Source organism: Mustelus asterias, chromosome 22 (assembly GCF_964213995.1).
Source record: "Mustelus asterias chromosome 22, sMusAst1.hap1.1, whole genome shotgun sequence".
Lineage (NCBI taxonomy): Eukaryota > Metazoa > Chordata > Chondrichthyes > Carcharhiniformes > Triakidae > Mustelus > Mustelus asterias.
Window position 1 is genome coordinate 29163538 of NC_135822.1, and position 16186 is coordinate 29179723.

General features: G+C 46.8%; 1 protein-coding gene across 3 annotated transcripts in view; it reads right to left on the reverse strand.

The window, feature by feature from the left end:
• Positions 1–7161: 7161 nt before the first annotated feature.
• The window catches only part of LOC144509981 (N-acetyllactosaminide alpha-1,3-galactosyltransferase-like), a 65843-nt gene continuing 56818 nt past the window's right edge, over positions 7162–16186 (reverse strand). For all 3 annotated transcript variants that reach the window (XM_078239056.1, XM_078239055.1, XM_078239054.1), the window contains one exon: positions 7162–11172. In XM_078239056.1, the coding sequence (XP_078095182.1) occupies positions 10479–11172 (694 nt within the window). In that variant the 3' untranslated portion in view covers positions 7162–10478. The remainder of the gene's footprint in view (positions 11173–16186) is intronic.

Here is a 16186-nt window from a genome sequence, read left to right on the forward strand (position 1 = left end):
TGGCCTTTCAATGACATTCTTTATTGAAAGTGATCTACATTTATAGTCAGTGACTCGGAAGATCTCTGAGCTCTTTGACATACACGTAGATCACAGAATGGAGACTGTATAGATGAGAAATGTTATTAACCTAAGCAGACTGTGCAAAGCCCCCTTCGTAATTGAGGCGTGCTGCCGAGGTCTGGTTCCTCAATGTCAGCAACCTTCACAAGCGTGGCAATTCTCCACATGGAGACCAGATAATAAGCGTTGAACAGAAGGCGGCCATTCAGCCCCTTGAGTCTGTTCTAGTGTTCAAATAGGTCATGGCCAGCTACGCCTTAACTCAAGGAGTTCAACAGCATCCCAGACAAAGCAACCCATCCATCAGCTTAAATCATCACTCACTCCGACACCAATGCTCAGTGGCAGCAGTGTGTACCATATACAAGGTGCACTACAGCAAACAAACATACAAACAAGCAGCAGGCCATTTGGCCCCTCCAGCTGCTCTACCATTCAATAAGATAATGGCGGATCTGATTTTGGCCTCATTCCACCCTCTCCCCCTACCCCGCTTCATTCCCTTGATAGTCAAGAATCTATCTACTCCTGCCTTAAAAGTATCCATTGACCCTATCTCTACCACTTCCTGGAAAAGAGTTCCAAAGGCTCGCCATCTTGGCTGGAATTCTCAGCTCTCGCACACCCCGCCATCACTGCCAGCGAGAACGGAGAATTTGGTGCTCAGCCAAATCTCCATTCATAGCAGCGGGACCAGAAAACCCCAGCCGTGGCTCAGGTTAGAGAATTCTAGCCCTTATTTTTAAACTGTGCCTCCTAGTTCTGATCTCTCCCACAAGAGGAAACATGCTTTCAACATCCCTCTTGTCAACCTCTCCTCAGGATCTTAAATGTTTCAATATCATCTCTCATTCTCCTGAACTCCAATAGATACAAGCCCAGCTTGTTCAACCTATCTCAATAGGATAATCTGCTTATCCTAACTCCCCAAGTCTCCTTTGACAAAACCTTCTAAACATGCAAGCTCTATCATCTAGAAGGACAGGTCTAGGAGATGATTGGGACCACCACCACCTTTAAGTTTCCCTTCAAGCTACTTAAGTTAAAGTTTATTTATGTATTAGTGTCACAAGTAGGCTTACATTAACACTGCAATGAAGTCATTGTGAAAATCCCCTAGTCGCCACAGTCCGGCGCCTGTTCGGGTACACTGAGGGAGAATTTAGCATGGCCAATGCACCTAACCAACACATCTCGGACTGTGGGAGGAAACTGGAGCACCCAGAGAAAACCCACAGAGACACGGGGAGAACATCCAGACTCTGCACTGAGTGACCCAAACTGGGAATTGAACCCCAATAAAGCTGTTTATTGAGAAGACATAGTTCAGAAAAGCTATGCAAGCTAAATAGACAGAATTGAGATTTGACCTGTAATAGCTGAGAATGACCCTGCATGGCCCCTAGGCAACAGTGAGAATAACATGAATGAATTTTACATTCAGTTTGAGGGTGAGAAGAGCGTGTCCAAGACTAGTATTTGAAACTTAAAATAAGGGCAATTATGAGGGCATGAAAGAACAAAGAACAAAGAAAGTTACAGCACAGGAACAGGCCCTTCGGCCCTCCAAGCCTGCACCGGCCATGCTGCCCAACTTAACTAAACCCCCTACCCTTCCAGGGACCATATCCCTCTATTCCCATTCTATTCATGTACTTGTCAAGACGCCCCTGAAAAGTCACTACCATAGAAGAGCCAGTTTTAGTGAACTGGCAAATATGCTTAAGGGATAGATCAATAGATGTCCAGTGACAGACATTTAAAGGGATAGTTCAGAATACACAAAATAGACACATCCCAATGAGAAAGAAAAATTCCAAGGGAAGGTCCATCATCTGTGCTTAACTAAAAAAGTTAAAGACAGTATTAATGTTGAGGAAAAACACATATTTGCATAAAGACTAATGGCAGGTCAGAAGATTGGAAATAATATAAAGAACATCACAGAATGACAAAAAGATTGATAAGAAGGGGAAAACTAGAGTACGAGAGAAAGCTAGCGAGGAACAAAAATGGACAGTAAGAGTTTCCGTAGATACTTAGCTAAGAAAAAAAGTTAACAAAGTGAATGCTTTTCCTATAGAAAATGTGTCTGGGTGATGGAAATAGGGCTATGATAGATGAATTGAACAGGCAATTTGTATCTATCTTCACTATAGAGGATACAAGTAACATCCCAGAAATAGCTATAAATCAGGAAATGGAAGGGAGGAGCTCAGGAAAATTGCATTCACCAGAGAACTGGTACTGAGCAAATTGTTGAGTTTGGAGGCTGACAAATCCTGGGTCTAGTTCACCCGAAGGTCATAAAAGAAGTGGCTACTGAGATAGTCAATGCATTGGTTTTAATTTTCTTCTAGATTCGTGGAAGGTTCCATTAATTTGGAAAATAGCAAATGTAACTCCTTTCTTCAAAAAAGAGAGGCAGAAAGCAGGAAACTATAGGCCAGTTAACCAACATTTGTCAAAGCTAAAATGTTAGAAGACATAACTAAAGATGTTAATGCAAGGCCACTGGGAAAAATTCAAGGCAATCAGGCAGAGTCAACATGGTTTAGTGAAAGGGAAATTGTGTTGAACCAGTTTACTGGAGTTCTTTGAATGAGTCACACATGCTGTGGACAAAGGGGAACTGCTGGTTAATTTCCAGAAGGTATTTGATAAGGTAGGATTGGCCTACCCCTGCTCCTCATTTCTATGTTAAGAAGCAAAGTGATGATGATCTCCGCAGCTAGCAGTGATTGTCTCTTCCCCCTCGGTCTTTTTGAGCTAACCAGAGTGTGAGGTCGAAGACAAGTGCAAACCAACCTCAGAAAGCTTGCCCTTGTCCGATATACCTTTTCCCACTTCACTATCTATTTACATATCTAATTTCTAGTGGCCTGGCAGGTGTCTCCTCTTTCCAAAAATCCAGCCCCTAGCCCATAAGCTCATCTCTGACTAGGACTTCATAGTAAGAAGTCTCACAACACCAGATTAAAGTCCAACAGATTTATTTGGAATCACGAGTGACTCACCTGATGAAGGGGCAGCGCTCCGAAAGCTCATGACTCCAAATAAACCTGTTGGAATTAAACCCGGTATTGTGAGACTTCTTACCGTGCCCATCCCAGTCCGATGCTGGCATCTCCACATCATTAGGACTTCATATTAACCTTATTCCAACAATTCATGTAGATATGGAGCATGAGGCCCCACCTCATCCAGATTAGGAATACCAGGACCTAGATAATAGCCATTGCGAAACCGAGGCTGGAATTCTCCGACCCCACCCACAGCTGAGGTTCTCCAGTCCCGTTGCAGTGAACGGAGATTTGGCTGAGTGCCAAATTCTCCATTCTCGCTAGCAGCAGGACGTGCAAGACTGGAGAATTCCAGCCCTAATCTATCTTGGCCACATCAACCTTTTTATATTGTGCTGTTTAAAATTAGCTGAGCATGTCTCAATCCTATTCTTCAGTTCAAATTCATCATGCATTTCTGCATGTTGAACAAATTATATGGAGTCATTACAGTACGTTCTTTCATGGGAGGTTTTGCCCTTGAATTGAGGGGCTTGCTAGGCTATTCCCAAGGGCATTGGAAGTCAACCACATTGTTGTGGCTCTGGAATCACATGTAATCCAGGCCAAGGACGGCAGATTTTGTTCTCTAAATGACATTAGTGATCCAGATGGGTTTTTTAAAAACAGCAATTGATGATAGTTTCATGGTCACCATTCCAGATTCTAGTTTTCAATTCCAGATGTTACTGATTGAAATTAAATTCCACCAGCTGCTGTGAGATTTAAACCCATGTCCCCCAGAGCATTAGCCTGGGCATCCGGATTACAACTCCAGCAACATTACCACCATCTCCCCTAAACTGGAAAGAGTGCAAAGAAGATTTACGAGGATATCCCCAGGACTAGTGGGCCTGAGTTCATAGAAATCATAGAAACCCTACAGTGCAGAAGGAGGCCATTCGGCCCATCGAGTCTGCACCGACCACAATCCCACCCAGGCCCTACCCCCACATATTTTACCCGCTAATCCCTCTAACCTACACATCCCAGGACTCTAAGGGGCAATTTTTTTTTTTAACCTGGCCAACCTAACCCGCACATCTTTGGACTGTGGGAGGAAACCGGAGCACCCGGAGGAAACCCACGCAGACACGAGGAGAATGTGCAAACTCCACACAGACAGTGACCCGAGCCGGGAATCGAACCCGGGACCCTGGAGCTGTGAAGCAGCAGTGCTAACCACTGTGCTACCGTGCCGCCCATGTATGGGAGTATGGGAGTTATCGGGAGAGGTTGGCCAGGCTAAGACTTTACTCCTTGGAAAGCAGGGGAATGAGGGGGTGACCTTATTGAGGTATATAAAATCATAGATAGCATGAACACACACAGTCCTTTCCCCAGGGAAGGGGAATTGAAAACTGGAGTGCATCGGTTTAAGGCGAGAAGGAAAAGATTTTAAAAGGGACCTGAGGGGCAACTTCTTCACGCAGAGGGTGGTGCGTGTATGGACTGAGCTATCGGAGAAAATGGCTGAGGCAGGTTCAATAGCAACATTGAAAAAGCATTTGGATAAGAACATGGATGGGAAAGGATTAGAGAGATAGGGGCCAAACACGGGCAATTAGGACTAGCTGAGAGGGCACCATGGACTGGTTAGGCCGAAAGGCCTGTTTCCATGCTGCATTGCTCTATGACTCTAGGAGGCCATTTGGCCTATTCTGTCCATACTGGCTCTCTGTAGAGCAATCCAGTCAGTCCTATCCTCTCTTCAACATCTCCGGTGCCCTCCAAGTTTATTCTCTAAAATGCCAAATACACTTCCAAAAGAAAATGAAATTGTGGTTCTGTTCAGGAGGCCAATGGGTTGATTGGTTCAATCAGATTCGTCAATTTAGAAATTTCAAATGTAATAATGCCCAGTATAGAAATTTGCATTGTTTGTCTGGTGACTCTTAAAAATTGTCAGCATAAATAGTAAATCTCTTTTCCGGTAAGAAAGTGGAGCAGAACATTCCGAGGCGCCTCCAATTGTGCCACTTGATGCTCTCCCCGCCACCCCCCCATTTGAAGGCATTTCAAATGTTTTACGTCTCGCTTCCTTTTCAAACCTGTACATATTTTTATCCTCTGGAATGAATCATTAACATTGTCAACGTCAAGAGGCCAACATTCTCATCCTTCTTTTTGGTTAAAACAATTAAACAAACTAAGGGATAAAGCAAGGAGGGCAGCCCCTTAAAAGGGGAGAACCGCCCGAAACAAAACCCCAAGCATAAAGGAAACTTAAAACCTAAAACCAAAATGCGATTGAAGTGGTCAAATATACACCCAGTCCCTGCGGTGCCCAATGAGTATGGGAGGCCTCGACAGCGCCCGTGGACTCTGCATGCTCCCTCTCCAGGGACACCCAGCCACGAACATAGCCACAGTAGAGGGGCAAACAGTCAGTTGTATGACCCCGTCAGTCGCCCACTGCCCGGACCTATTTATTGCACATTGGGCTCGGCCCGGGAGCAGGTTCACAAGGAGGTGAAGAACATTCTCTTCAGGGAAGGCAGCGTTTTTGATTAATCTCCAGCTACCTCTGAACAAATTAACTACTTCCTTCAATTGATTTATCAATTTCTGATGTTTGTGAGCAACACTCTACTTTAACAATGGCTGGACAGTGGTTCAAACACTTGGGATAATCGCAGTCGAAAGATTTACCAGGATGCTACTGGGACTTGATGGTTTGAGTTATAAGGAGAGGCTGCATAGACTGGGACTTTTTTCCCTGGAACGTAGAAGGCTAAGGGGTGACCTTATAGAGGTTTATAAAATAATGAGGGGCACAGATCAGCTAGATAGTCAATGTATTTTCCCAAAGGTAGGGGAGTCTAAAACTAGAGGGCATAGGTTTAAAGTGAGGGGAGAGATACAAAAGGGTCCATGGGGCAATTTTTTCATGCAGAGGGTGGGGAGTGTCTGGAACAAGCTGCCAGAGGTAGTAGTAGAGACGGGTACAATTTTGTCTTTTAAAAAGCATTTAGACGGTTACATGGGTAAGATGAATATAGCGGGATATGGGCCAAATGCGGACAATTGGGACTGGCTTAGTGGCTTAAAAAAGGCGGCATGGACAAGTTGGGCCAAAGGGCCTGCTTCCATGCTGTAAACTTCTATGACAGTCCATAGATGGGCAAGTTAGGTGGATTGGCTATGCTAAATTGACCCTAGTGTCAGGGGGGTTAGGAGGGTATTGGGGTTACGGGAATATTAGGGTATTAGGAGTGGGGTTACGGGAATAGGGCCTGTGTGGGATTGTGGTTGGTGTAGACTCGATGGGCCAAATGGCCTCCTTCTGTACTGTAGGGATTCTATGACAGTGGTGTGTGCATCGCAGGAGCATGTCTGCTTCGTTCTTTGGGTTCGGTCATCCTTCTCTAATTCAAGGTGTTAATACCCATCCTCATCCCAGCTCCTCCTTTACAGCTTTGACCTCAGCAGGGGGTATGGGGTCCATGTGTGGTGTGATGGTGGTCTCTCCCTCATCCTCAGTGGGCTTTGTCGTACGCCATCCTTATTCCCTTGAGTCCTGTGCCTAGGCTGACCTGTTGCTGGGGTTTGTGAGAATCCACACACCGTGCAGCATTACCCATCCACACTGTCAACCCTGTATGGGAAAGGAAGGGAGGGGTAACCCCCTTTGTCCATATTGTCCTAACAAGGGCAGGGGTCACCCGATCTGATTTGGGACACTCAGTTGGTACTCCCCACTATTGGCCAAGATGTGCTCAAGTCTATCGAATTTGAGCGAAATTTGGTCTGATCGCTCATTACCCAAAAAAAGAGTCAAGATCTCAAGTGATTTAAAACAGTTTATTAAAATATAGTTTAGAAACAATGTACAAGTTACATCGACAATAGACATATAACCCTCAACACGAGAGCTGTTTACCAGTGCAGGATCAGCTAGAGGGAGAGGTGAAGCAAAGTGATGCTGATTTCAATTTACAGTGACTTCTGCTCTCCGTCTTCCTGAGTTAAGCAGGGAACAAGGCCAAAGACAGCGGGAATCCACCTCAGAAAGCTCTACCTTATCTAACATACCTTCCCCTTGTTGGAGTGAAATCAAAATTAAAGGACTCAAAATGGTTACCTGGCACAAAATGGACTCTGGGAAAAGACATTAAGATGTGCTGACTTGGGCACAGACATTGCACAGCAAGTTAAAACCTGTCAGTGTTTAAATAGCTGCAGGAAACAGATCAGACCTTGAGGCACCTTAGCTGCTTGAGATAAAGCAGAACCAAAACAATGAGTTTTGATAACGAGATCAGTCGTTGATGGGAGACATAAATGTATCTACTCTATGTAAAACGATGTGTTAACTGCCGATGTCCGTCCTTGTCTACTCAACGTATAACGATGTGCTAACGGCTAATGTCCGTACTTGTCCATTATTTGAAAATGTATAAAAGATGCTCAACTGCTATTTTAAAGTTGAGAAGGTGACTGCCTGCACTGCGGAGTGCCCAGCCCTTCTCCCAAAGCTTTGTCCGAATAAACTGCATGTTGAATCTTTAAGTCTGACTCCGAGTGGTGATTTTCCCACAACACCCTCAAGTGCCTGTTGATATACCTTACATCCAGGGGGCTGGTGTGTGTCTCACCTGCTCGGATTCCAGCCCCCAGCCCGTGAGATCATCCTCCTACTCACCTCTTGATAGGACGTTCAATCTTATCAAGCGGAGGAAAGGATTGTGCCAGGATCTGCACTAGAATAATACCCTTAAGTAGATAACAACCCTTACAAAACTGGTCTATCTTGACCATGGAATCACTGGTATTCAGAGCACCAGAACGATAGAGAGCACCTGTGAGCAATGGAGTGCAAGACCTAAAGAGCAACCTATTGCCGTACCTTCATATTTAAGTGGAAGACCTTTAATTTCTAGTAATTTTACCATATTCTCAGAACTACCATTTCTTACATTGTGGAAGCGGCATTGGCCCATCCAGCATTGCTTATGGGCCAAGAGGAGGAAGAAGAGTGTTCTCCCCAGTGCAGCCAGCCTGCTTCCTTCCTCATGTTCGACTCCCACCCACCTCTCCACCAACAAGTTAGTTTCATATTGCACTTTTAACAGTGTTAAAATTTGATTGGTGACTCTTATCAGTTGGGTCATTTTACTAAGCCAAAATAAGGGATGTCAAGATAGATGACACAGTGGGCCGAAGGGCCTCTTGTTCTGCTGTAAAACTCTTATGGCTAACCGTTTCTTTATCTTTATTCCTTTATGGGATGTGGGCGTCGCTGGCTGGGCCAGCAATTGTTGCCCATCCCTACTTGCCCTTGAACTGAGTGGCTTGCTGGGCCATTTCAGAGGGCAGTTAACGGCATTGCTGTGGGTCTGGGTTTGGTCAACGTGTCCTGGTCTACCTGCTCCTTGGCTGCAACCTCTTCTGATAGGGAACCAAACCTGTCGTTCAGGCTAGCTTCTGGGTAGGGGATCTGTTGGAAATGTACGCCATCAAGCTCAGAGAGACTCCTTTCCACTCCACGACACCGGTTTGGAAAACCCACCCCTGTAAACATAGAAAATAGGAGCAGGTGTAGGCCATTCAGCCCTTCGAGCCTGTTCCGCACCATTTATCATGATCATGGCTGATCATCAAAATCAGTAACCTGTTATTGATTTCCCCTCCATATCCTTTGATCCCTTTAGCCCCAAGGGCTATATCTAACCCCTTCTTGAAAACATACAATGTTTTGGCCTCAACTGCTTTCTGTAGTAATAAATTCCACAGGCTCACCACTTTTTGAATGAAGAAATTTTTTCTCATCCCCGTTGGAAATGGTTTACCCCGTGTCCTTAGACTGTGACCCCTGGTTCTGGATTCCCCCATCATCAGGAACATCCTTCTTGCATCTACCCTGTCTAATCCAGTGAGAATTTTATAGGTTTCTATGAGATCCCCCCCCCCCCCCCCGCCCCCCCCCCCGCCCCTCATTATTTTAAACTCCAGCAAATATAGAATCCCTACAGTGCAGGAGGCCATTTGGCCCATCAAGGCTGCACCAACAACAATGCCACCCGGTCCCTATCCCTGTAACCCCACGTATTTACCCTGCTAATTCCCCTGACATGAAGAGGCAATTTAGCATGGCCAATCCACCTAACCCGCACATCTCTGAACTGCGGGAGGAAACCGGAGCACCCGGAGGAAACCCGCACAGACACGGGGAGAATGTGCAAACTCCACACAAGACAGTCACCCAAGGCTGAAATCGAATCTGGGACCCTGGTGCTGTGAAGCAGCGGTTCTAACCACTGTGCCACCGTGCAACTAATCAACTGAATCGCACCTTACGCATCAGTCCCGCTATCCCAGAAATCAGTCTGGTAAACCTTCTCTGCACTCCCTCTATGGCAAGAACATCCTTCTTCAGATAAGGAGACCAAAACTGCACATGATATTCCAGGTTTGGCCTCACCAGTATAACTGTAGCAAGACATTTCTGCTTCTGTACTAGAATCCTCCCTCGACAAAGGCCAACATACAATTTGTCTGCCTTACTGCCTGCTGCAATTGCATGCATACTTCCAGTGACTGGTGTACAAGGACACCCAGGTCTTATTGCACATTCCCGTCTCAATCTATAACCATTCACAAAATAAGCTGCCTTCCTCACATTTATCCACATCATATTGCATCTGCCATGCATTTCCCATTCATTCAACTAGTCCAGATCACACTGAAGCACCAGCTTACCCTCCCGCCCAACTTTGTGTCATCTGAAAATTTGGAGATATTACATTTAGCTCCCTCATCTAATTCATTAATATGTACCCCAAACAGATCAGAGCCTGTGGCTAAATGACTTACCATGCACATTATTCAAAAATAAACACCTTGGGGCAGAATTAAAAATTTATTTGTTTCGCGAGCCAATATATACAGTTTTCTCTATCCCCCCCCAAATATTAACAGTTATCTGTACACCACAGTCAATGAAAGTGAAACGGAGTAAGCAGTTATCACCAAAGGTCAGTGCTGGCCTCAACGGGCCTGTGTAAACATAAAGCACAAATCAAGTTTAAAAAGGCTGCAATATTTCATTGAGACCCCTCACTTTTAATCTATACACATTTATATTAACTTGCTTGGCACAAAGTCGGGAGTTTAAAAACCATTCTTCCAAACGACACTGTTGCAGTAAGCGGATGATCTTCTGGGTTTGCAGGGGAGGAGTGGGAGAGGGGGGGGAATGGCGGGTGGGGCGAAGGTTTAAGGCATACTATCTGACCAGCTTCACCATGCACCTAACCCATGTTACGCCTGTTTGGGAAGAGAAGAAGACGACACCTCACCTCAAGGAACAGAGTGCTAAAATCAACAGGAGGCCTTCTCCAAACGCTTCAGTCAGTTTTGTCGACTGATGTCGTACTGTTTCTCAGCCCACAGCAGTCTGACCACACGGATGTCTCTTCGCCACCCGATCTTGGAGTCCCAGCAGTATTCTGGCGAGAGGAGTTTGGTGGGCTTGTGCAGCCAAAAGTACTTGTTGAGGTGGCTCTCGTCATGCCAGAGAGCCTCCACGTTCTTCTGCTTGTCCTGCATGACGCCCCGGTCGCAGGACTCTGTCAGGTTCTTGACGCTCTGCCAAGTCCCACCAAACACGGCGGCGTGATAGTAGAAATCCCCCTCAGCGTCCAGGTAAGCTGCAGAGAGGGGGTTATGGTCGTAGGTGTACATGAACTTTGGCCTTCTGTAGAACCAGGCGTGCAGGAGGGCCACGGACTCGCTCAGCGCCTCCGTGCCAAAGCGACCTTGGAATCTCTGGTCCACGTCGAAGCAGAACACGTAGTCGGCTTCGTGCTTGACGTGATCCTCAATCAGCCTGCTAATGGTCTTCATGCGGAACATTGAGATGTCCTGCCACCGCTTGTGCCTGTCAACTTGGAATTTCTTGAGCTTTCGTCTCACGTTGGGCCTCAGCCTCAGACTGTCCAGCTTCGGCAGCTCATCGACAAACACGTAGTAGATAACGGACAAGCCTGGCATGAAGTGTTCATCGGCCGACACCAGAAAACTCTCCAAGTACATGTCCAGATACCTGAAATATCCAAACATGCATGTTCTCTCAGAAGTAGTTGTCACACAAACACATCCTCATACTCTTCCTCCCCACAATCACAACCCCCCCACCACAGTATCATCTTTTATTTTATTCATTCATGGGACACGGGCGTCACTGCCTGGGCCAGAATTTATTGCCCAATCCTTGTTGCCCGAGGGCAGTTGAGAATCAACCACATTGCTGTGACTCTGAAGTCACATGTAGGCCAGACCAGGTAAGGACGGCAGATTTCCTTCCCTAAAGGGCATTAGTGAACCAGATGGGTTTTTCCAACAATGAATCATAGAATCTTACAGTGCAGAAGGAGGCCATTCGGCCCATCGAGTCTGCACCGGCTACAATCCCACCCAGGCCCTATCCCCATAACCCCATGTATTTACTGCAGCTAGTCCCCCTGACACTAAGGGGCAATTTAGCATCACCAATCCACCTAACCCACACATCTTTGGAGTTTGGGAGGAAACTAGAGCACCCGGAGGAAACCCACGCAGAACGGGAGAAGGTGCAGATTCCGCACAGTGACCCAAGGCAGGAATCGAATCTGGGTTCCTGGCACTGTGAGGCAGCAATGCTAACCACTGTGCCACGCCAAAGATGTCAATCAAACACCGGGATTTGAATGGAGGACATCTTGATCTGCTGTCAAATGCTCTGCCACTGAGCTACACTCCCCTCAGCTAATGGTTCCATGGTCATCAGTAGGCTCTGAATTCCAGATACTTTTTATTGAATTCAAATTTCATCATCTGCCGTGACAGGATTCGAACCCGGGTCCCCCAGAACGTTAGCTGAGTTTCTGGATTAGTAGTCTAGCGATAATACCACTAGGCCATCACCTCCCCCTCAATCATTCCTCAAGATGTTGGCTCATTTTGGAATGCGTAGCCCCTGATTTTGGTGCATGAGCCCAGGTTAATACTTGGGCAGTAATGCAACCATCACCCCAGGCATTAGATACTTTAAATACTGGGACTGCAAGGAGTCTCTGTTGCGATCGGAGTTGACTGCCAGAAGCGCACCCGTACAGGCATTATTTCAGTCAAATCGGTGTGTGCCCATTTTCCATTTACCAGGCAGCCTAACCAGCAGCCGTGCAGAGAATGGGACATTTCAGTGAATGTATCTTTAACACATAGTTGGGGACAGGGTACAAGCTGCCACTCAATGCCCTGTTTACTGGATACTCTCATGACTATGGCAACCAAAAGTGCATTGTAAACCCACCCTATGTGGCGAATCTTCACGTTCTGCCCACCGTGGGAATCAGGGCGGGCGAGGGGCTGAACATGGGAAGGTCCCTTGACCTTGGGCGGGATTTTCTGGTTTCGGGGCAAGTGTGGCTGGAAAGACCTGCCCTATGCATCTTCCTACTCTAGCATTCTAAAGCAGGCATGTCCAAATTGTCTGTTGATCGCGTGTGAATCCTACACCGACCTGCCTCCCCGTGTGTGTGTGTGTCCTGGCATTCTAATTTACACATGGGGCTGGATCTTACATGGCACCATGATCCACGCGGTCACCACCACAACGAAAAGGTCCGTAGAGTAACACCCCTCCCACCCTCGGGCATAATCCCGACAACCTCCCTGCAGTAATTAGTTACTGGGAGGAGCAGAATACAAGATTTGAGTTTAGAAGGATAAGGGGGGATCTCATTGAAACTTACAGAATACTGAAAGGCCTGGATAGAGTGGACTTGGGGAAGATGTTTCCATTAGTAGGAGAGACTAGGATCTGAGGGCACAGCCTCTGAGTAAAGGGACTACCCTTTAGAACAAAGAGGAGGAGGGATTTCTTCAGCCAGAGGGTGGTGAATCTGTAGAATCCATTGCCACAGAAGGCTGTGGAAGCCAGGTCACTGAGTGTATTTAAGATAGAGATGGATAAGATCTTGATTGGCAAGGGGATCATAGGTTAATGGGGATAATGGGGTTGAGAAACTTATCAGACACGATTGAATGGTGGAGCAGAGTTGATGGGCCGAATGGCCTAATTCTGCTCCTATATCTTATGGTTTCCACCCCTCACTTGGCAGGAAGTCTCGTTTCGAGAGCTACCAGTCAACTAGGCTGGCACTAGGGGTGGTGGCCACTGCTGGGGTTCAGGCAGTTCCAAAATGCCAAGAAGCTTATAGCCATAGTGCAGGGTCGGGGTCTCACTGGAGCCTGCAAACCTAGCCCCAATGAGGAGGATGGAGGAACTGGGTTGGGGAGGTTTGGGTGGAGAATGGGTTCAGGGAGCCCAGAAAGGAGGTTCACCCCATCACCAGCTAAAGCTGCCGGGCTCCCCATGTGATGTACACCCCCTTCTGCCGTGGGTAAAATAGGAGGGGCAGGATGAATTCCTCAAGAAGGCATTATTCAGTCACTAATACCCTTTCAGCAGGTCCAAGGGTAAGGTAAGCAGGATGTCCCTTCCCACCTAAAGTTTCAGCCTGGGTGTGCAAGTCCACAGATCCTTGAAGGTGACATCACAGGTGGAGAAGGTGGTGAAGAAGGCATATGGCATACTTGCCTTCATAGGACGGGGCATAGAGTATAAAAGTTGGGGTCTGATGTTGCAGTTGTATAGAACGTTGGTTCGGCCGCATTTGGAATACTGCGCCCAGTTCTGGTCGCCACACTACCGGAAGGACGTGGAGGCTTTAGAGAGAGTGCAGAGGAGGTTTACCAGGATGTTGCCTGGTATGGAAGGCCTTAGTTATAAGGAGAGATTGGGTAAACTGGGGTTATTCTCACTGGAAAGACGGAGGATGAGGGGTGACCTAATAGAGGTGTATAAAATTATGAAAGGCATAGATAGGGTGAACGGTGGGAAGCTTTTTCCCAGGTCGGTGGTGACGTTCACGAGGGGTCATAGGTTCAAGGTGAGGGGGGAAAGGTTTTTAACACGGATATCAAGAAGGATGTATTTTACACAGAGGGTGGTGGGGGCCTGGAATGCGCTGCCGGGCAAGGTGGTGGAGGCGGACACACTGGGAACGTTTAAGACTTATCTAGATAGCCACATGAACGGAGTGGGAATGGAAGGATACAAAAGAATGGTCTAGTTTGGACCAGGGAGCGGCGCGGGCTTGGAGGGCCGAAGGGCCTGTTCCTGTGCTGTATTTTTCTTTGTTCTTTGTTGTAGGCAGGCGAGTGAGGTGGGAATAACACTTGCTGGATTTTATTTGCCCCCTGGCAGCAGAGGGGAGGGGTATATAAAATCCAGTTTGTAAAATGAGTTTGTTCTGAAACTTGGGAAAGGGCTATTTAGTGCCCCCTGATGGATGAAACCTAAATCAGAAAGCCAAACTTCTAGTGTGACGATAGCAGCAAAAACTGGAGGTTATGGGTGGGATTCTCTGGTCCGGCCTGCCCAAGGATTGGAAACTCCTGAGCAAGGTTAATGAATCTTTTAATGTCCCACACCGCAACGATTCCTGCAGCGGGTGGGATGGGAAAAGTTACCTCTATCTTTGCCTCGATACGACCCTTACCGGATAATTGATATTTCATAGAATTCTTAGTGCAGAAGGAGGCCATTCTTTGTTTTTATTCATTCATGGGATGTGGGCATCACTGGTTGGGTCAGCGATTTATTCATCCCGGAGGGCATTAAGAGTCAACCACATTGCTGTGGACCTGGAGTCACATGTAGGCCAGACCAGGTAAGAACGGCAGATTTCCTTCCCTAAAGGACATCAGTGAACGAGTTAGATTTTTGAAAATGGTTTCATGGTCATCATGAGACTTTTAATGAATTCAAGTTCCACCATCTGCCATGGTGGGATTCAAACCCAGGTCCCCAGAGCATTACCCTGGGTCTCTGGATTATTAGTCCAGTGACAATATCACTGTGTCACTGCCTCGCCAATTCAGCCCATTGAGTTCGCACCGACTCTCTGGCAGGGCATCTTACCAAGGCCCGCTCCCCCACCCTATCCCCATAACCCCACACATCCACCCCGCTAATCCATCTAACCTACAAAGCTTTGGACACTAAGGGGCAAGTTAGCATGGCCAATCCACCTAACCTACACATCTTTGGACTATGGGAGGAAACCCATGCAGACACTGGGAGGACATGCAAACTCCACACAGACAGTCACCCAAGGTCAGAATTGAACCTGGGTCCCTGGCGCTGAGAGGCAGCAGTGCTAACCACTGTGTCACCGTGCTGTAAAGTTGGTGTTCTCAACAGGCTCCACACTCTGAAGGGTACCATAACTCTCTTCAATCCCGCCCCGCACACAATCCCACTTAAAAATGGAATTTTACCTTATCCCTGTAAAGGCATCAGACACTACTAGGTGGCAGAGCAGGTTCGAAAGGCTGAATGGCCTATTCCTGCTGCTAAGTCCCATGGTCCTATCTGGTTTTGGTTGCAATTAAAGCACAACATGGCAATGGTACTTTATTTGCCTTGAATACACTCTGAGACCCTGCCTCCCACTGCTTTCAGGGGAAGAGAATCCCGCACCCTAACAAACCTTTGAGATAATCCTAATACCCCAACAAGGAGAAATGGTGGCATCATTGGAACATCACTAGGCGAGTAATCCAGGGGCCCAGGCTTATGCTTCAGGAACATGGGTTCAAATCCCACCACAGTAGCTGGGGGAAATTTAAATTCAATTAATTAACAAATTCAATGAATAAAAAAAGCTGGAATTGAAAGCTGATCTCAGTAATAGAGACCATGAAATTATCACCAATTGTCATTTTTTAAAAATCTGTCTCAGTCATGTCTTTCAGGGAAGGAAATCTGCCATCCTTACCCGGTCTAGTCTACATGTGACTCTGGACTCCACAGCAACCTGGCTGACTCTTAACTGCCCCCTGAAATAGCCTGGCAAACCACTCAGTTATGACAATTACGGATAGACGAGAAAGGTTGGCCTTGCCAGCAATGTCGACGTCCCATGAATAGATATAAAGCCCTGTTTTTGAATTGTACTCTCAGCTGAGAATTCAAGATCATTAACCCTCCCAATGTCTTCCATCATTTA